Source organism: Oncorhynchus keta, chromosome 27, assembly GCF_023373465.1.
Source record: "Oncorhynchus keta strain PuntledgeMale-10-30-2019 chromosome 27, Oket_V2, whole genome shotgun sequence".
Lineage (NCBI taxonomy): Eukaryota > Metazoa > Chordata > Actinopteri > Salmoniformes > Salmonidae > Oncorhynchus > Oncorhynchus keta.
Window position 1 is genome coordinate 48213108 of NC_068447.1, and position 21590 is coordinate 48234697.

General features: G+C 44.6%; 1 protein-coding gene across 2 annotated transcripts in view; it reads right to left on the reverse strand.

Moving 5' to 3' along the window:
• LOC118360231 (phosphatidylinositol 3,4,5-trisphosphate-dependent Rac exchanger 1 protein-like) overlaps positions 1–21590 on the reverse strand; it is a 135144-nt gene that overhangs the window by 45872 nt on the left and 67682 nt on the right. For both annotated transcript variants that reach the window (XR_008083278.1, XM_052482564.1), the window contains exons 12-16: positions 21037–21140; positions 20512–20561; positions 18568–18643; positions 18364–18436; positions 12378–12523 (exon numbers count right to left, since the gene is read on the reverse strand). Coding sequence is in view for 1 of the 2 variants with exons in the window: in XM_052482564.1 (XP_052338524.1) it covers positions 12378–12523; positions 18364–18436; positions 18568–18643; positions 20512–20561; positions 21037–21140 (449 nt within the window). In the remaining variant the exon portion in view is untranslated. The remainder of the gene's footprint in view (positions 1–12377; positions 12524–18363; positions 18437–18567; positions 18644–20511; positions 20562–21036; positions 21141–21590) is intronic.

Here is a 21590-nt window from a genome sequence, read left to right on the forward strand (position 1 = left end):
ATCAAACAGGCTAAGCATCAAAATAGGACTAAGATCCTTGCAAACCATCACAGATTACAATGGGAAACCCAACCACCCAGTGATGTGACCCTATCAGATGAGCTAAATGCCATTTATGCTCACTTTGAGGCAAGCAACACCGAACCATGTACCATGCTGTTCCGGATGATTGTGTGATCTCGCTCTCTCTAGCCAATGTGATTAAGACTTTTAAACAGGTTAACATTCACAAGGCCTCGGGGACTGATGGATTACCAGGACGCGTACTCAGAGCATGCGCTGACCAGCTGGCAAGGGTCTTCACTGATATTTTCAACCTCTCCCTGACCCAGTCTGTAATACCTATATGTTTCAAGCACACCACCATAGTCCCTGTGCACAAGAATGCCAAGTGGACGTTTCAAGATTACTATAGTCCTGTAGTACTCAAATTGGTAGCCATGAAATGTTTTGAAACGCTGGTCATGGCTTACATCAACACCATCATCCCAGATTCACATCCAATTCGCATACCACCCCATCAAAACAAATCCAATTTTATTGGTCATATACACATATTTAGCAGATGTTATTGCAGGTGTAGCGAAATGCTTGTTTTCGCTACACCTGTAATGCAACAGATCTACAGATGACGCAATCTCTATTGCTCTTTTCCACCTGGACAAGAGGAACACCTATGTGAATGAACAGAATGCTGTTCATGGTCTACAGCTCAACATTGAACACCATAGTGCCCTTAAAGCTCACCACTAAGCTCAGGACCCTGCAACTGAACACCTCTATCTGCAACTGGATCCTGGAATTCCTGAATGGCCTCCCCCAGGTGGTGAGAGGTTAGGGAACACATCCGCCACGCTGACCCTCAACACGGGCACCCCTCAGGTATGCATGTTCAGTCCCCTCCTGTAATACCTGTTCACCCATGACTGCGTGGCCACGCACGACTCCAACACCATCAATAAGTTTGCTGACAACACAACGGTGGTAGGCCTGTTCCTCAGTATCCACATCACTAAGGAATTAGCATGGTCCACACACACCAACACAGTTGTGAAGAGGGAACGACAATGCCTCTTCCCCCTCAGGAGGATGAAAAGATTTGGAATGGGCCCTCAGATCCTCAAAATGTTCTACAGCTGCACCATTAAGAGCTTCTTGACTGGCTGCATCACCGCTTGGTATGACAACTGCTCGGCATCCAACCGCAAGGTGCTACAGAGGGTAGTGTGTGCAGCCCAGTACATCACTGGGGCTGAGCTCCCTGCCATCCAGGACCTCTATACAAGGTAGTGTCAGAGGAGTCACTATAAATTGTAAAATACTCGAGCTCAGGCTCTGTCGCAGCCGGCCGCGACCGGGAGGTCCATGTGGCGACTCACAATTGCCCTAGCATCATCTGGGTTAGGGAGGGTTTTGCCGGCAGGGATATTCTTGTCTCCTCACGCGACACCTGTGGCGGGCCGGGCGCAGTGCGCGCTGACCAGGTCGCTAGGTGTACAGTGTTTCCTCCGACACATTGGTGCGGCTGGCCTCTGGGTTGGATGAGCTCTGTGTTAAGAAGTGTGGCTTGGTTGGGTTTTGGAGGACGCATGGCTCTCGACCTTTGCCTCTCCTGAGTCATTACATTTACATTACATTTAAGTCATTTAGCAGACGCTCTTATCCAGAGCGACTTACAAATTGGTGCATTCACCTTATGACATCCAGTGGAACAGCCACTTTACAATAGTGCATCTAAATCTTTTAAGGGGGGTGAGAAGGATTACTTTATCCTATCCTAGGTATTCCTTAAAGAGGTGGGGTTTCAGGTGTCTCCGGAAGGTGGTGATTGACTCCGCTGTCCTGGCGTCGTGAGGGAGTGTGTTCCACCATTGGGGAGCCAGAGCAGCGAACAGTTTTGACTGGGCTGAGCGGGAACTGTACTTCCTCAGTGGTAGGGAGGCGAGCAGGCCAGAGGTGGATGAACGCAGTGCCCTTGTTTGGGTGTAGGGCCTGATCAGAGCCTGGAGGTACTGAGGTGCCGTTCCCCTCACAGCTCCGTAGGCAAGCACCATGGTCTTGTAGCGGATGCGAGCTTCAACTGGAAGCCAGTGGAGAGAGCGGAGGAGCGGGGTGACGTGAGTGAACTTGGGAAGGTTGAACACCAGACGGGCTGCGGCGTTCTGGATGAGTTGTAGGGGTTTAATGGCACAGGCAGGGAGCCCAGCCAACAGCGAGTTGCAGTAATCCAGACGGGAGATGACAAGTGCCTGGATTAGGACCTGCGCCGCTTCCTGTGTGAGGCAGGGTCGTACTCTGCGGATGTTGTAGAGCATGAACCTACAGGAACGGGCCACCGCCTTGATGTTAGTTGAGAACGACAGGGTGTTGTCCAGGATCACGCCAAGGTTCTTAGCGCTCTGGGAGGAGGACACAATGGAGTTGTCAACCGTGATGGCGAGATCATGGAACGGGCAGTCCTTCCCCGGGAGGAAGAGCAGCTCCGTCTTGCCGAGGTTCAGCTTGAGGTGGTGATCCGTCATCCACACTGATATGTCTGCCAGACATGCAGAGATGCGATTCACCACCTGGTCATCAGAAGGAGGAAAGGAGAAGATTAATTGTGTGTCGTCTGCATAGCAATGATAGGAGAGACCATGTGAGGTTATGACAGAGCCAAGTGACTTGGTGTATAGCGAGAATAGGAGAGGGCCTAGAACAGAGCCCTGGGGGACACCAGTGGTGAGAGCGCGTGGTGAGGAGACAGATTCTCGCCACGCCACCTGGTAGGAGCGACCTGTCAGGTAGGACGCAATCCAAGCGTGGGCCGCGCCGGAGATGCCCAACTCGGAGAGGGTGGAGAGGAGGATCTGATGGTTCACAGTATCGAAGGCAGCCGATAGGTCTAGAAGGATGAGAGCAGAGGAGAGAGAGTTAGCTTTAGCAGTGCGGAGCGCCTCCGTGATACAGAGAAGAGCAGTCTCAGTTGAATGACTAGTCTTGAAACCTGACTGATTTGGATCAAGAAGGTCATTCTGAGAGAGATAGCGGGAGAGCTGGCCAAGGACGGCACGTTCAAGAGTTTTGGAGAGAAAAGAAAGAAGGGATACTGGTCTGTAGTTGTTGACATCGGAGGGATCGAGTGTAGGTTTTTTCAGAAGGGTGCAACTCTCGCTCTCTTGAAGACGGAAGGGACGTAGCCAGCGGTCAGGGATGAGTTGATGAGCGAGGTGAGGTAAGGGAGAAGGTCTCCGGAAATGGTCTGGAGAAGAGAGGAGGGGATAGGGTCGAGCGGGCAGGTTGTTGGGCGGCCGGCCGTCACAAGACGCGAGATTTCATCTGGAGAGAGAGGGAGAAAGAGGTCAGAGCACAGGGTAGGGCAGTGTGAGCAGAACCAGCGGTGTCGTTTGACTTAGCAAACGAGGATCGGATGTCGTCGACCTTCTTTTCAAAATGGTTGACGAAGTCATCTGCAGAGAGGGAGGAGGGGGGAGGAGGATTCAGGAGGGAGGAGAAGGTGGCAAAGAGCTTCCTAGGGTTAGAGGCAGATGCTTGGAATTTAGAGTGGTAGAAAGTGGCTTTAGCAGCAGAGACAGAGGAGGAAAATGTAGAGAGGAGGGAGCGAAAGGATGCCAGGTCCGCAGGGAGGCGAGTTTTCCTCCATTTCCGCTCGGCTGCCCGGAGCCCTGTTCTGTGAGCTCGCAATGAGTCCGTACAAGGGTTGTAGCGATGAGACAACAGTAACTACTAACAATTGGATACCATGAAATTGGGGAGAATAAAAGGGAGAAAAATAATTGGGAAAAAAATATTTTTTTTAATTGTCAAATACTCCAGCCACCCAAGTCAGACTGTTCTCTCTGCTACCACATGGCAAGATGTACTGTCTGGAATGAACAGGAAGGACCCTGAACGGCTTTGTACCAGTCTCTGTGTGTGGAGTAAAGGTGGTCCAAGATTTTTTTCCCCTCTGGTTGTACATTTAACATCCTGGAAGAAATTAGGTAAACCAGATTTGTTTCCCTGCATTAACCTCTTGATACTCTAGGGGCAGTATTTCATTTTTGGATAAAAAGACGTGCCCGTTTTAAGCGCAATATTTTGTCCCAAAAAGATGCTTGACTATGCATGGAATTGATAGATTTGGAAAGAAAACACTGACGTTTCCAGAACTGCAAAGATATTCACTGTGAGTGCCCTAGAACAGAATGCTTCCACGAACGGCATATCAATGAAGAGATATGTGACAAAATACCTTGAGGATTGATTCAAACAACGTTTGCCATGTTTCGGTCGACATTATGGAGGTAATTCGGAAAAAAGTTTGACGTTTTGGTGCCTGAGTTTTCGGTTCGTTAGCCAAATGTGATGTACAAAACGGAGCGATTTGTCCTACACAAAGAATCTTTCAGGAAAAACTGGACATCTGCTATGTAACTGAGAGTCTCCTCATTGAAAACATTCAAAGTTCTTCAAAGGTAAATTATTTCGGACAATTAAACCCCCACCACCCCATATTACTGATTGAAGTTTCACACTCAGGTTAGTTTTACCCTACTGATGATGTGTTGTTGCAATAGTAATCCTGCTACGTTATTTGATTGCTTTTCTGGTTTTTGTGAAAATGTTGCGTGCTAAATGCTACGCTAAATGGTATGCTAGCTATCAATACTCTTACACAAATGATTGATTTTCTATGGTTCAAAAACATATTTTGAAAATCAGAGATGACAGTGTTGTTAAGAAAAGGCTAAGCTTGAGAGCAGGCATATTTATTTCATTTCATTTGCGATTTTTAGAAATCGTTAACCTCATAGTCCGCCCCATCCCGCATGCGGTCGCGTTACTACAGCCTCAAGCTCATTACCATAACGCAACGTTAGCAATTTCTAAAAATCGCAAATGAAATTAAATAAATATGCCTGCTCTCAAGCTTATCCTTTTCTTAACAATCCTGTCGTCTCAGATTTTCAAAATATGCTTTAGAACCAGAGAAAATCAATAATTTGTGTAAGAGTGGTGATAGCTAGCTTAGCATTTAGCGTTAGCATTTAGCACGCAACATATTCACAAAAACCAGCAAAGGGATCAAATAAAATAATTTACCTTTGAAGAACTTCAGATGTTTCAATGAGGAGACTCAGTTACATAGCAGATGTCCAGTTTTTCCTGAAAGATTCTTGTGTAGGACACAACGTTCCGTTTGTTACTATGCATTTGGCTACCGAAACTAACCGAAAATTCAGTCACCTACACGTCGAACTTTTTTTCCGAATTAACTCCATAATATCGACTGAAACATGGAAAACGTTGTTTGAATCAATCGTCAAGGTGTTTTGTCATATATCTCTTCATTGAAATGCCGTCCCTGGAAGCCTGCATTCTTCTCTGATTCGGATGGAAAAATACTGGTAGCTGACTTTTGCGCACCAATTTCCACGCAGACACCGTGCGGGACACTTGGCAATTGTAGTCTCTTATGGTCCATCTTCCAATGATATGCCTACAAATACGTCACAATGCTGCAGACACCTTGGGGAAACAAGAGAAAGTGTCCGTTCATTCCTGTCGCATTCACAGCCATATAAGGCGATCATGGAAAATGTAGCCTCAGAAATCCTGTTCATTTCCTGGTCGGTCAAACATCTTGGTTTTGCCTGATGCATTTGTTCTAGGGCACTCACAGTGAAAATCTTCGCAGTTCTGGAAACGTAAGAGTGTCTTCTTTCCAAAACTATCAATTCCAAGCATAGTCGAGCATCTTTTCGTGACAAAATATTGCGCTTAAAACGGACACGTCTTTTTATCCAAAAATGAAATACTGCCCCTATAGGACTAACAGGTTAATGTTGCGTTATGGTAATGAGCCTGAGGGTGTAGTCACGATCTCGGATCCGGGATGGCTAAGATCAAGAGGTTAAAGTCCCCGGCCAGTAGGAGCGCCGCCTTTGGATGAGCATTATCCTGTTTGCTTATGGCCCTACACAGCTCATTGCGTGCGGTGTTAGTGCCAGGATCAGTTCGTGGTGGTAAATGGATAGCTATGAAGAATATAGATTAAAAATCTCTTGGTAAATAGTGTGGTCTACAGCTTATCATGAGATGCTCTACCTCAGGCGGGCAAAACCTCAAGACTTCCTTACTATTAGATTTCATGCACCAGCTGTTGTTTACAAATATACACAGAACCCTTGTCTTACCAGAGGCTGCTGTTCTATCTTGCCGATACAGTGTAAAGCCCGCCAGATGCATGCTATTCATGTCGTCATTCAGCCACAACTCAGTGAAACATAAGATATTACAGTTTTAATGTCCCATTGGTAGAAAATAAAGGTGATCGTAGGTCGACCATTTTATTATCCAATGATAGTACGTTGGCTAATACGACCGATGGTAAAGGCAGATTACCCACTCTCTGTCGGATCCTTACAAGGCACCCAGACCTAAGTCCCTGATATCTCCGCCTCTTTCTCCTGCGAATGATGGGGATGAGGGCCTTGTCAGATGTCTGAAGTAAATCCTTTGTGTCCGGCTCGTTAAAGAAAAAGTATTCTTCCAGTCCAAGGTGATAAATCGCTGTCCTGAATATCTAGAAGCACTTTTCAGTCATATGAGACGGTGGCAGAAACATGATGTACAAATTAAGTTACAAAAAAAGTGAGAAAAACACAATAGCACAATTTGTTGGGACCCTTTTTGTACAAACTCTTTTGACTCATCATATATGCTGCTGCTACTGTTTATTGTCTATTCTGTTGCCTAGTCAGTTTATTCCTAGTTATATGTGCATATATACACCTCTCCACACATTTCTTATTAACAAACTATAGTTTTGGCAAGTCGGTTAGGACACCTACTGTGTGTATGACAAGTAATTTCCCCAACAATTGTTTACAGACAGATTCTTTTTATTGACTGTGCCTTTAAACAGCTTGGAAAATTCCAGAAAATTATGTCATGGCTTAAGAAGATTCTGATAGGCTAATTGACATCAATAGGAGGTGTACCTGTGGATGTATTTCAAGGCCTACCTTCAAACTCAGCTTGACATCATGGGAAAATCAAAAGAAATCAGCCAAGACCTTGTAGAAATTGTAGACCTCACAAGTCTGGTTCATTATTGGGAGCTATTTCCAAATGCCTGAAGGTACCACGTTCATCTGTACAAACAATAGTATGCAAGTATAAACACCATGGGACCACGTAGCCATCATACCGCTCAGGAAGGAAATGCATTCCATCTCCCAAATCAATTCCAGAACAGCAGTTCAGGACCTTGTGAAGATGCTGGAGGAAACAGGTACAAAAGTATCTATATCCACAGTAAAACGAGTCCTATATCGACATAACCTGTAAGGCTGCTCAGGAAGGAAGAAGCCACTGCTCCAAAACCGGCAAAAAAAAAGCCAAACTATGGTTTGCAACGGCACACGGGGACAAAGATCGTACTTTTTGGCTTGCAAGCCGAAGAACACCATCCTAACCGTGAAGCACGTGGGTGGCAGCATCATGTTGTGGGGGTGCTTTTCTGCAGGAGGGACTGGTGCACTTCACAAAATAAAAGGCATCATGAGGATGGACAATTATGTGGATCTATTGAAGCAACATCAATACATCAGTCAGGAAGTTAAATCTTGGTCGCAAATGGGTCTTCCAAATGGACAATGACACCAAGCATACTTCCAAAGTTTTGGCAAAATAGCTTAAGAACAACAAAGTCAAGATATTGGAGTGGCCATCAAAGCCCTGACCTCAATCGTATAGAAAATTTGTCGGCAGAACTGAAAAAGTGTGTGCGAGCAAGGAGGCCTACAAACCTGACTCAGTTACACCAGCTCTGTCACGAGGAATGGGCCAAAATTCACCCAATTTATTGTGGGAAGCTTGTGGAAGGCTACCCAAAACATTTGACCCAAGTTAAACAATTTAAAGGCAATGCTACCAAATACTAATTGAGTGCATGTAAACTTCTGACCCACTGGGAATATGATGAAAGAAATAAAAGCTGAAATAAATCACTCTACTATTATTCTGACATTTCACACTCTTAAAATAAAAGTGGTGATCCTAGCTGACCGAAGACAGGGAATTCTTACTAGGATTAAATGTCAGGAATTGTGAAAAACTGAGTTTAAATGTGTTTGGCTAAGGTGTGTGTAAACTTCCGACTTCAACTGTACTTCGTACCCCTGCACATTGACTCGATACTTGTATCCCGTGTATATATAGGGAAGTTGTTGTTACACATTGTGTATTTATTCTTGTTTTTAATTATCTCTCTGCATTTGTTGGGAAGGCCCCATAAGTAAGCATTTCACTGTTAGTGACAACATTTGATTTGAATCAGATTTGATTGGATAGGAGAGCCATTCGTAATTACCATCTTCACACACAGTTGGGGGGTTAATTCAATTCTAATTGCGGCTCACGCAATGGAAACACGTAACGTTACGGCTCCTCTCTTGGAACATCTTTCTGACTTTACTCCCATGGAGAAAATAATTACATCCATTTCAACAGAACTCATGACCGTCTGTGGGTGTTGATACTTGATTTTCCTTATATATATTGTGGAATATATTTATATCTTAACCGTTTTATCGGAACTAATGTTGTCAAATGTTCGGTTTGAATAGGAGCAAACTGTCAACTCCTCAAAAGCGACTGAACTCATTAGTTTGAATTGTTCTTCCTGATGCTCGCATCCTATGAGACTTCCTTACACACACTGCTGATTTCCCAAAGACATCTGCCATTAATGGATCAGTTGGACTTCAAAGCCCGGTCTCATCTTCAAAGGAGATGTTTTGAGCTGCATCAGACACTGAGGGGATGAGATGTCTCCAAGTGCTCTCTGATACCCACAGCCAGATGTGGTTAAAGTCATCACACGAACATACGCACACACACACTTGGGCCTTGCAGAGTGAAGGACATGGCTGTTTCTGATCATGCCCAGACTTCTGGGGAAGTCAAAAAACCTGCTCCTCTAAATACCACTGTGTGACAGCTTATTGTTACAGCAGCGGACAAACCATTCAATGAATTACTGACTGGTAACAAATGTACAGTGCTGTTACGTTCACACAAGTGTATGTGCTCATTTATGTGTGTGTACATTCGTGTGTGTGTGTGTGGTGTGTTCGTGCTTATTTATGTGTGTGTGTGTGTGTGCTCATTTATGTGTGTGTACATTTGTGTGTGTGTGTGCGTTCATGTGTGTGTTCATGTGAGTGTATGTGTACATTTGTGTGTGTATTTGCATTCATGTGTGTGTGTGTGTGTACGTTCATGTGTGTGTGTGTGTGTTCATGTGTGTGTGTGTGTGTGTGTGCGCGCGTTCATGTATGTGTGTGTGTTCATGTGTGTGTGTGTGTGTGTGTGTGTGTGTGTGCGTTCATGTGTGTGTGTGTGTGCGTGTGTTCATGTGTGTGTGTGTGTGTGTGTGCGCGTGTGTGTACGTACATTCATGTGTGTGTGTGTGTGTGTGTGCGCGTGTGTGTGTACGTTCAAGTGTGTGTGTGTACATTCAAGTGTGTGTGTGTGTGTGCGTACGTTCAAGTGTGTGTGTGTGTATGTTCAAGTGTGTGTGTGTGTGTTCATGTATGTGTGTGTGTGTGCGTTCATGTGTGTGGACGTGTGTGCATGTTTGTGTGAGTGTGTGTGTGTGTGTGTGTGTACATTCATGTGTTTGTACGTTCATGTGTGTGTGTGTGTACGTTCATGTGTGTGTACGTCCATGTGTGTACGTTCATGTGTGTACGTTCATGTGCTTGCGCGTGTGCGTTCATGCGTGTGTGTGTGCGTTCATGTGTGTGTGTGTGTGTACGTTCGTGTATGGACGTGTGTGCATTCTTGTGTGAGTGTGTGTACGTTCATGTGTGTGTGTACATTAATGTGTGTGTGTGTGTGTACAGTCATGTGTGTGTGTGTTCATGTGCTTGTGTGTGTGTTCATGTGTGTGCGTGTAAGTGTGCGTGCATTCATGTGTGTGTGCGCGTTCATGTGTGTGTGTGTACGTGTGTGTGCGTGCGTTCATGTGTGCGTGTACGTGTGCGTGCGTTCATGTGTGTGTGTGCATTCATGTGTGTGGGGATACATTCTTGTGTGTGTATTTGTGTAGATTCTTGTGTGTGTCGAGTGGTTCCTCCTTTAAAAGTTGTGTCATACTGCAGCAGCAGCATTCAATGGCACGTTATTTAATTGTCAGACATTTTTACATTAATGCAAGTTAGTGCTAGTTTGACCACCAGAGGGCAACTTTGAGAAGCATTTGACATTCTTCAATATTGTCTGTACTAGAGAATTTAAAACCTTTTTTGGAATAACGGTGTATGACTGACTTTATGAAATGTGGCTTAATTAATTGAATTTATATTACGGTGTTTCTATTCAGAGAAAAATGAAACCCTCAGTGTTGGAATGGAAAATATTGCGCTGTACAACGTGACGGTCGGGAGTGGGCTACAGCATAATAGGATTGGAGGATTCTAAATTAATATCTAAAGGGCATAACATTTCCACACCCTAATTGTAGTGTGACCAATACTCATTTCTTCTATGGTAGGCCTACAGTATATCTAAAAATATTTTTCTTCAATGACATAACTCTCCACCAATAATTACATTTAGAGGATCGGAGGATTCTAAATGAATCTCCAAGGGGCATTTTCCGTTAGATATTCTCACAGATCCTAAGGGGCTTTAATATAATTCTAAATTAATTAATAATAATAAATCGCTTTGTTAAAAAAGTAACGATATTTGAGATAATTTCGTTTAAAAAAAAACGACAGTGAGCGATTGTAATCTGAATTAAGGCCCAAATATAGCCATGCTAATAGCCATGCTAATAGCCATAATGATGCTGTACGTGACCATGTGTGTTTAAGAGTATTTGAGTAACAAGCTATTTGTTTGCCTTCATTAGACAACTTTGCTCCAATAATTCTGTAAATCAGTGATATCTATTCCCATAGTAATTCGTTATGATCCATAACTAAATCAACATCTGCATTTTGAAAGAGTATTTTTAATCATTATTTTATTAACGAAAGCATAAAGATGCTGATGAAGAAATACAGTACTGTACAGTATATGCTTTTACATTTGGATAATAAAGCAATAAAGAAGATAAGCCACCTGCATTTGTTTATTAGGTTACTGTGCAGTGTGACATGTAAACATAGCCTACAATACATACTATAGTAAACATGGAAATGCAGGCACGCAGGACACCAGGGTTCAATTCCCCAACGTGGAGGAAGGGTTAGGCTGTCCTTGTTAAAAATCATTTGTTCTTAACAGATTCCATGTGTTATTTCATAATTGTGACGTCTTCACTATTATTCTACAATGTAGAAAAGAGTAAAGATAAAGACAAATCCTGGAATGAGTAGGTGTGTTCTAACTTTTGACTGGTACTTGCTTATTTCATTTGATTAATATAATGGTTTCTCTATTCCAAGAAAAAACTAAAAAGCCTCTGGGTTTACATTAGGATGGAATGGAAAATATGGCGCTGCACAAGGTGACGGTCGGCAGTACAGTACTGGGTTACTTAGCTTAAGAATCCCGATGTCATGCGGGCAAGGCACACGGAAGACCGGGGTTCAATTCCCCAACGGGGAATGGATCCATAACTAAATAAACATCGGCATATTGAAATAGTATTTGTATCATTATTTTATTAATGAAAGCATAAAGATGCTATTAGTTACATTGTTTTAGTTTGAACGTACAGACTGATACTAAGAACAGAACAGCGGGAACATTTCCCTAGTCAGCACCATTATCAGTGCAATGCCCCTTAAATATTTTGAAGAGGATTTTGTTTTCAAATAATGTAAAATGAGCGAGAAAAAGGCCATTCTTGAAAATGGGGTGAGCCATTGTTACTAATGTGTAAATTAAGCCAGTTTGTTATTCTGAATGATTTATTTCAGATTTTAGGGGGAGAAAAAACAAAAACCATCTCATGGGTCTCCCAGTCAAGGCCAGCACAGGTATTGAACCAGCATCCGTAGCAACACAGCTTGCACTGCTATGCTTATAGCCCATTGCGCCACTCAGGCGCTGTACAACGAGTGGCCTACAGTAATACAGTAAGAGCAAAATAATCCTAACAAATAAAATAATAAAAACCTTAGTGTAACAGTTTTAGTAAGTAATACTGAAGTCGTGCACAATTATCAGTTTCTAATTAGGTTTAAGTCGCCCATTCATTGTCAGTTAGAGACACAGTAGGACACAAAAGCATAATCAGTACTCTTAACTCCCCCTTGTGGTGGTCTGGAGCAATGAAGTGGCAGGATACCATACTAAACCACGAGTTACCTCTAAATCCTGCAGCGTAAGCTCGCAACTTTTAAAGGAGGAACCACTGTAATTACACTCACCACTAGGGACTTGACCAGGATGTTCTCGATGAGCTTAAAGTCGTTGCGCTGCAGCTGCTTGCTCTTGGAGTTGGTACCCTCCATCTCCTCGTCTGCGTAGAAACGAAAGAACTGCGACTCGTCTTTGAACTCGGTCTTCTCCAGAACTGTGACAAAGAGTTGAACTAAAGATACATGTGGTTCACTTGAATACATCTTTAACCGGAGTCTGCGTCTGAAAAGGAACGTCACCATGTTCCCTAGGTTATATTTGTATTTATTATGGATCCCCAAGGCAGCAGCTACTCTTCCTGGGGTCCGGCAAAATTAAGGTACTTATACAATTTAGAAAACATTCCAATACATTCATTACAAAATTCACAACACACCAGGTATGTGCCCTCAGGCTCATACTCCACTACCACATATCGACAACACAAAATCCATATGCACGTGTGTGTATAGTGCGCATGTTATAATGTATGTGTATGCATGTGTCTGTGCCTATGCTCGTGTTGCTTCACAGTCCCCGCTGTTCTATAAGGTGTATTTTTATCTGTTCATTTTTATTTGATTCTACTGCTTGCATCAGTTACCTGATATGGAATAGAGTTCCATGTAGTCATGGCTACATGTAGTACTGTGCACCTCCCATAGTCAGTTCTGGACTTGGGGACTGTGAAGAGACCTCTGGTGGCGTGTCTTGTGGGGTATGCATGGGTGTCTGAATTGGTGTCTGAGCTGACAGACATTTAAGATATATTTAGGATATGGCAAATATGAGTGGCAATATTTTCCGCCATTGTCCTCAGTAATTTTCCATCTAAGTTGTCAGACCCTGGTGACTTGTCATTGTTGATAGACAAACTCAAAATGACATGTCTTGTCTTTCATAATTTCGTCAGATATACTTGGATGTGTAGTGTAAGCGTTTGTTGCTGGCATGTCAAGCCTAAATTTGCTAATCTTGCCAATGAAAAAAGTATTTAAGTTGTAGCAATATCAGTTGGTTTTGTAAAGAATGAGCCACCTGGTTCAATGAATGTTGGAGCTGAGTTGACCTACAGTGCCTTGCAAAAGTATTCGGCCCCCTTGAACTTTGTGACCGTTTGCCACATTTCAGGCTTCAAACATAAAGATATAAAACTGTATTTTTTTGTGAAGAATCAACAACAAGTGGGACACAATCATGAAGTGGAACAACATTTATTGGATATTTCAAACTTTTTTAACAAATCAAAAACTGAAAAATTGGGCGTGCAAAATTATTCAGCCCCTTTACTTTCAGTGCAGCAAACTCTCTCCAGAAGTTCAGTGAGGATCTCTGAATGATCCAATGTTGACCTAAATGACTAATGATGATAAATACAATCCACCTGTGTGTAATCAAGTCTCCGTATATATGCACCTGCACTGTGATAGTCTCAGAGGTCCGTTAAAAGCGCAGAGAGCATCATGAAGAACAAGGAACACACCAGGCAGGTCCGAGATACTGTTGTGAAGAAGTTTAAAGCCGGATTTGGATACAAAAAGATTTCCCAAGCTTTAAACATCCCAAGGAGCACTGTGCAAGTGATAATATTGAAATGGAAGGAGTATCAGACCACTGCAAATCTACCAAGACCTGGCCATCCCTCTAAACTTTCAGCTCATACAAGGAGAAGACTGATCAGAGATGCAGCCAAGAGGCCCAAGATCTCTCTGGATGAACTGCAGAGATCTACAGCTGAGGTGGGACACTCTGTCCATAGGACAACAATCAGTCGTATATTGCACAAATCTGGCCTTTATGGAAGAGTGGCAAGAAGAAAGCCATTTCTTAAAGATATCCATAAAAAGTGTCGTTTAAAGTTTGCCACAAGCCACCTGGGAGACACACCAAACATGTGGAAGAAGGTGCTCTGGTCAGATGAAACCAAAATTGAACTTTTTGGCAACAATGCAAAATGTTATATGTTTGGCATAAAAGCAACACAGCTCATCACCCTGAACACGCCATCCCCACTGTCAAACATGGTGGTGGCAGCATCATGGTTTGGGCCTGCTTTTCTTCAACAGGGACAGGGAAGATGGTTAAAATTGATGGGAAGATGGATGGAGCCAAATACAGGACCATTCTGGAAGAAAACCTGATGGAGTCTTCAAAAGACCTGAGACTGGGACAGAGATTTGTCTTCCAACAAGACAATGATCCAAAACATAAAGCAAAATCTACAATGGAATGATTAAAAAATAAACATATCCAGGTGTTAGAATGGCCAAGTCAAAGTCCAGACCTGAATCCAATTGAGAATCTGTGGAAAGAACTGAAAACTGCTGTTCACAAATGCTCTCCATCAAACCTCACTGAGCTCAAGCTGTTTTGCAAGGAGGAATGGGAAAACATTTCAGTCTCTCAATGTGCAAAACTGATAGACATACCCCAAGCGACATACAGCTGTAATCGCAGCAAAAGGTGGCGCTACAAAGTATTAACTTAAGGGGGCTGAATAATTTTGCACGCCCAATTTTTCAGTTTTTGAATTGTTAAAAAAGTTTAAAATATCCAATAAATGTCGTTCCACTTCATGATTGTGTCCTACTTGTTGTTGATTCTTCACAAATAAATACAGTTTTATATCTTTATGTTTGAAGCCTGAAATGTGGCAAAAGGTCGCAAAGTTCAAGGGGTCCAAATACTTTCGCAAGGCACTGTATTTTCCACAAATGTCATTGAAGGTGCTCCAAAGCTTTTTACTATCATTCCTTATGTAATGTATCTACATTTCATAGTGTAGTCTTCTTTTTATTTAGTTTAGTCACATGATTTCTCAATTTGCAGTACGTTATCCAATCGTTTGTGCAGCCAGACTTTACTTGCCATTCCTTTTGCCTCATCCCTTTCAACCATACCATTTTTCGATTCCTCATCAATCCACAGGGATTTAACAGTTTTTACAGTAATTTTCTTAATGTCTGCATGCTTACTAGTAACTGGGATAAGCAATTTAATAAATGTGTCAAGTGCAGTGTCTGGTTGCTCCTCATTATACACCACGGACCAACAGATATTCTTTACATCAACATATGAATCACTGCAAAACTTATTGTATGACCTCTTATAAACTATATTAGGCCCAGCCTTTGGAACTTTGGTTTTCCTAGATGGTTACTATATTGTGATCACTACATACGATTAATCTGGATACTGCTTTTAAGCATATTTCTGAAGCATTAGTAAAGATGTCATCAATACATGTTGATGACTGGCAAAATTCTGAATCATTGCTACTCTAATTCCCGCAATGCATACAAAGCCCTCCCTCGCCCTCATTTCAGCAAATCTGACCACGATTCCATTTTGTCGCTCCCAGCCCATAGACAGAAACTAAAACAGGAAACGTCCATGTTCGGGTCTGTTCAACGTTGGTCTGATTCCACGCTTCAAAATTGCTTCGATCACGTGGACTGAGATATGTTCCGGATAGCATCGAACAACAACATTGATTTATACACTGATTCAGTGAGCGAGTTTATTAGCAAGTGCATCGGTGATTTTGTACCCACGGTGACTTAAAATCTTCCCCAACCAGAACCCATGGATTGATGGCGCATTCCGCCAGCTGTTAATCATGGCACGCACGCTGCCGCACGCCTCCGTCCTTCCATCCGCACGCCGCGCACGCGCCTCCGTCCGCCAGCCAGCACAATAATGCACGCACGCATTCACAATTTCTTCCTCCGCACGCTGGCCGTCTGTCCACGCACGCCTCCGTCCATCCGCCAGCCGTTTGCCCGCACAGCTCGCACGCCTCCGTCCGTCCGCCAGCCAGCGCACGCCTCGTCCGCCAGCCAGCACGCACGCACGCCTCGTCTGCCAGCCAGCACGCACGCACGCCTCCGTCCGCCAGCCAGCCAGCACGCACGCGCAGCACGCACGCCGTCCGCCAGCCAGCCAGCACGCACGCACGCCTCCGTCCACCAGCCAGCACGCACACGCGCGCCTCCGTCCACCAGCCAGCCAGCCACACGCACACGCACACACACACCGTCCGCCACCACACACACACACACACACACACACACACACACACACACACACACACACACACACACACACACACACACACACACACGCACACACACACACACACACACACGCCTCCGTCCACCAGCACGCACGCACGCACGCCTCCGTCCGCCAGCCAGCCAGCACGCACGCACGCCTCTTTCCGCCAGCCAGCACGCACGCACGCCTCTTTCCGCCAGCCAGCCAGCACGCACGCACACCTCCGTCCGCCAGCCAGCCAGCCAGCCAGCACGCACGCACACCTCCGTCCGCCAGCACGCACGCACGCTCCGTCCACCAGCCAGCACGCACGCATGCCTCCGTCCGCCAGCCAGCACGCACGCACGCACGCCTCCGTCCGCCAGCGCACGCACGCACGCCTCCGTCCGCCAGCCAGCACGCACGCACGCCTCCGTCCGCCAGCCAGCCAGCCAGCACGCACGCACGCCTCCGTCCGCCAGCCAGCAAGCACGCACGCACGCCTCCGTCCACCAGCCAGCCAGCACGCATGCACGCACGCACCAGCCACGCACGCCTCGGTCCGCCCCGTCGCCAGCCGCACGCACGCCTCCGTCCGCCCACGCCAGCACAATAATGCAATCAAAACATAACGCCATTCGGTCCGCCATAGGTGTCACGCCATCTGTCCACGCACGCCACGCACACCTACGTCGGCCTCCGTCCGCCAGCACGCACGCACGCCTCCGTCCGCCAGCCAGCACGCACGCACGCCTCCGTCCGCCAGCCAGCCAGCCAGCACGCACGCCTCGGTCCGCCAGCCAGCACGCACGCACGCCTCCGTCCGCCAGCCAGCACGCACGCACGCACGCCTCGGTCCGCCGCCGCACGCAGCACGCCTGTCCGCACGCCACGCACGCACGCCGTCCGCCCACGCACATGCACGCACGCCTCGGTCCGCCAGCCATGCACGCACGCCTCCGTCCGCCAGCACATGCACGCCTCGTCCGCCAGCCAGCACTGCACGCCTCCGTCCGCCAGCACATGCACGCACACCTCCGTCCGCCAGCCAGCACGCACGCACGCCTCCGTCCGCCAGCACATGTGCACGCCTCCGTCCGCACGGGACATGTAGTATATTATGCTGGTTTGAGTGTGTTCGACGTTCCCGAGGAAATAGCTACCAAGAACAGGAATGTCTAGTTAAATCAGACCAGGCTATGGGATATGTTTGGGTTCTGGGAAGACCTTTAAAAGACTCTCAATGGTTCAATGCTATGACGTAGACCGTTCAGTGTATGTCTGACTGTGGTCTATGGTCGTCTGACTTGACTCAAATGTATGGATGTGGGACGACCTTCTACATTTACTGACTGGCATAAATGGGGCAAATCCCGAATTTGCACTTAACTCCAATTTACGTGGAAGTCTCCCATTGACATCCATGCATGATTAAGTGAACATTTGTCTAAAGTGGAAGTATGGATTCGTTCCAATGTGAATAGGAAACCTTTCTAGTGCCAGTTACAGTATGAAACAGAAATATGACAATGCAATACCAGGTGTTAATTGTTTATAAGAAAACAACCGAACGTGCATGACAACTGACACCTATGAGGAAGAAATTGTGAATGTCAAACGTTATGGTTTTGATTATACCATCATTGATAACCGAATCGTTATAACAAGAGGTATATTAGGTTCTCTGGAAAAATATCCTGCTCAGAGAAACACTTGATCCCAAGCAGTAGAATCTTCCTACAAAAGTGGTTTTGCAGACCCAACATGCCCTTATTATGGTAGTAAATGCATTGTGTGTACAGTATATTCCCCAGTGAAGTGCAGCGTGTGTTGTCATAAATTAATTATATGAAATTATGTTATGGCCCTCTGACGATCTGCTCAGGGGAACATGAGCCTGATGAAAAATGTACTGCAATATCCCTGTAGTATATCCTCCAGTCAGTTATAACACATGACGTTGGTGTGTGTTGTACTGACCATGGTGCATGAAGCCGTTGTTGCACAGTCCGACCCCCATTGTCACCGCTTCCTCACGTGTGGAACAATCACCCTTGGAAACAGAATGAAGCAGTCACAATTAAGAGAGTGTCACCTGTTTACTTGTTGTTTTCACCTCGTTGACACAGTGGGGAGCGTGTGTGTGTGTGTGTGTGTGTGTGTGTGTGTGTGTGTGCACTGTACCTGTGACAAGAGCCAGTCCACAAGTTTGCTGGCAGGCAACACAGACTTGAAGGTTTTTAAATGGTAGTCTCTATCTCTGTAAGTGAAAAGGAGATGGGCGAGTAAGGATATGGTTTCATAAAACACCCATTCAAGCAAATAATCACACTTTCAAGATAGGGTTCTAGGAATTTTTTATATGGGAAGGCCAAGGCGGGACAACCAGAAAATTGTATCACAAATAGCATTGGCTTAAATACGATGCATTGTACTGAATAACGGTTTCAACTGTTTGTATTATGCCCGGTAATCTATTCAAATACAGTTTAAGTCAGAAGTTTACATAAACTAGTTAATGACTCCAACCTAAGTGTATCAACCACTCCACAAATCTCTTGTTAACTTCTTTGGGATAGGGGGCAGTATGTTCACGTCCGGATGAAAAGCATGTCCAAAGTAAACTGCCTGCTACTCAGGCCCAGAAGCTAAGATATGTATATTATTAGTAGATTTGGATAGAAAACACTGTTTGAATGATGTCTACAAGTATAACAGAACTTATTTGGCAGGTGAAACCCCGAGGACAAACCATTCAGAATTTTTTTTGTTTAGGTCTGTGTGTGTGTGTGGATATGCATGGATATTATTTTACTGCTCTAGGGTTGTAGTTATTGTTTGGATAACCTTATTTACTAGTGGTGCAGGGGTCTAAGGCACTGCCTCTCAATGCTAGAGGTGTCACTACAGACACCCTGGTTCGAATCCAGGCTGTATCACAACCGACCGTGATTGATCGGCGCACAATTGGCCCAGAGTCGTCCGGGTTTGGCCGGTGTAGGCCGTCATTGTAAATAAGAATTTGTTCTTAACTCACTTACCTAGTTAAATAAAGATTAAATTAAAAAAGATAAATATATATATATATATTTTTTTTAAATATATATTTTTCTCTTTATGCGATGCGCAATGCAGAGAAAGCCGGAAGATTAATGATCATTTAATTACCATAGTGAATTATAATGTCTGTTTATGTGTCAATTAATCCCCAAAGGGATGGGTTGCCAATTGCCGATTTGACACAAAAATAAAATGTCTGTCATTCATTCATTGCAAATAGCACTTTTCGGTAGTGCTCAAAGCATGCCATTCAATGAGAGAATTTATTTTTCAACTCGAAGGCCGGTTTTGGTAGTTAGGGGCAAGTCCTACCATCTAAACTAGGCCATTATTGTAAGAAAAAGAAATAAGCGATTCAGGAAGCACTGAAAGGATGTGGTTGGTTGGTTGCCACGTGACGGGCGGAAAACGTCGACAGTGTGTTTGCTCATAAATCTCACTGTGGTGACTAAGTACAGTGTCTCCGCAAGGCACTACTATGTGAACGATGACAAATTGACCAAAATGTTAAACGACAGTGTAGCACCCTCTATACAACCATACAACCCTCGGGGTTGTGGTCAGTCATCACACTAAACATTTTAGAAAACCAAAATCTGTGTTCTTAAAACCTTGTACCTTGCCAGTCAACGGTTGGCATTCTGAACTGGCAGATTAGTTTTCACTAAACTGCATTGTAAATAACCAATGGGTCCAACATTGTTACATAATGACAGGGTGACCTACATATTTCTATCAGTGTGATATTTTCCCAAACCCATTCTGTTAAGTATGAGACAGACAACCTGGCAACACCAATCAATGCCCCAGAGCAAGAGGGAGAGGCGGCGGTAGGACCGAAACAGTGTGTGTGTGTGTGTGTGTGTGTGTGTGTGTGTGTGTGTGTGTGTGTGTGTGTGTGTGTATGCGCGTGTGTGAAGAGGGACAAGATGGACAGGGGGAAGAAGAGAGATGAGGAGAAGGAAGAAACAGAGTAGGCAGAGAAAGAGGTGTAGGGGGAGGCGGAGGTGGAAAGGGGAGGAGGAAGAAATGGGGGAAGAGTAGGAGGGGAGGAGGAGGGATACCTACTTGGCGACAGGGGTATACAGGCTGTGCAGACGACAGTAAAGCCTCACGCCCTACAAGAAGTAGAGAGAGAACAAGTTTTGAGTCACTGCATCCTCAACAGGCAACCCTCAAAATCAGGGGCAAATTCTAACTTCAACTTAAGTCAAATTTGACCTGGTCTCCTATTGACATCACTGCATGACTTAGTGAACATTTGACTTAAGAAGAAGTCAGGATTCCCCTTGAGAGTTCAAAAGCAGAAGCAGTGCTGTAGGATGTTGGCTAAAGACACCTGGTGGAAGTGATCGTTTGCGCAACAAAACATGAGTCAGTCAGATGTGTTCAGACATCACTTAAAGCGCTGATCTCGTAACAGCTCTTGCCCTCCCCAAGTCCAACATCCCACAACTACTTTTCAGAAGCCTGTTTATTTATGGCTTTGCTGTTTTTCATCTTGATATATTAACAGGGTTGGGGTCAATTCGATTTAAATTCAGACAATTCAATTTGACTGAATTGAAATGGAATTGATACCAACACAGATACCTTTGACATGATGTCCTCCATCTCGCTCCTGGCCTTGTAGGTGCCGTCATCGTAGCGGAAACGGTAAAACACCGGCTCGTTCTTGAACTGGTGCTTGTCTGACACTTAAATGTCAAGAGCGAGAAAGAGAGAGAAAGAGAGAGAAAGAGACATGCTTAACATGAGCTCCTGATATATTTCATATTTTTTGGTTTTTAGAATGAGATACTATAATCAAGAAAGAATTCCAGACCAGAAGTGATGAACAACAACTCATATTCAATCAGAATAGGAAAAAAATAACTTTGCGCCTCAAGGTAAGAAGTTTTGACTCTAGCTAGCTAGCTGGCTACACATCAAAGACCTAGCCAGCAGACTAACAAGCTAGCCAGAATAAACGAGCAGGAACAAACCTAGCAAGGGGAGTTAATACAACTACATCAAATGACCAAACTGAGTGAGTAAACCAGAAAGGAGCACGGACTAACTTTAAACATATCTTCTGTTTTTTTGTGTGTGAGGATTAGTCACTCTTTTTAAAAATGTTTTTTGAGCTAAATTAGCGCTAGCTAGCA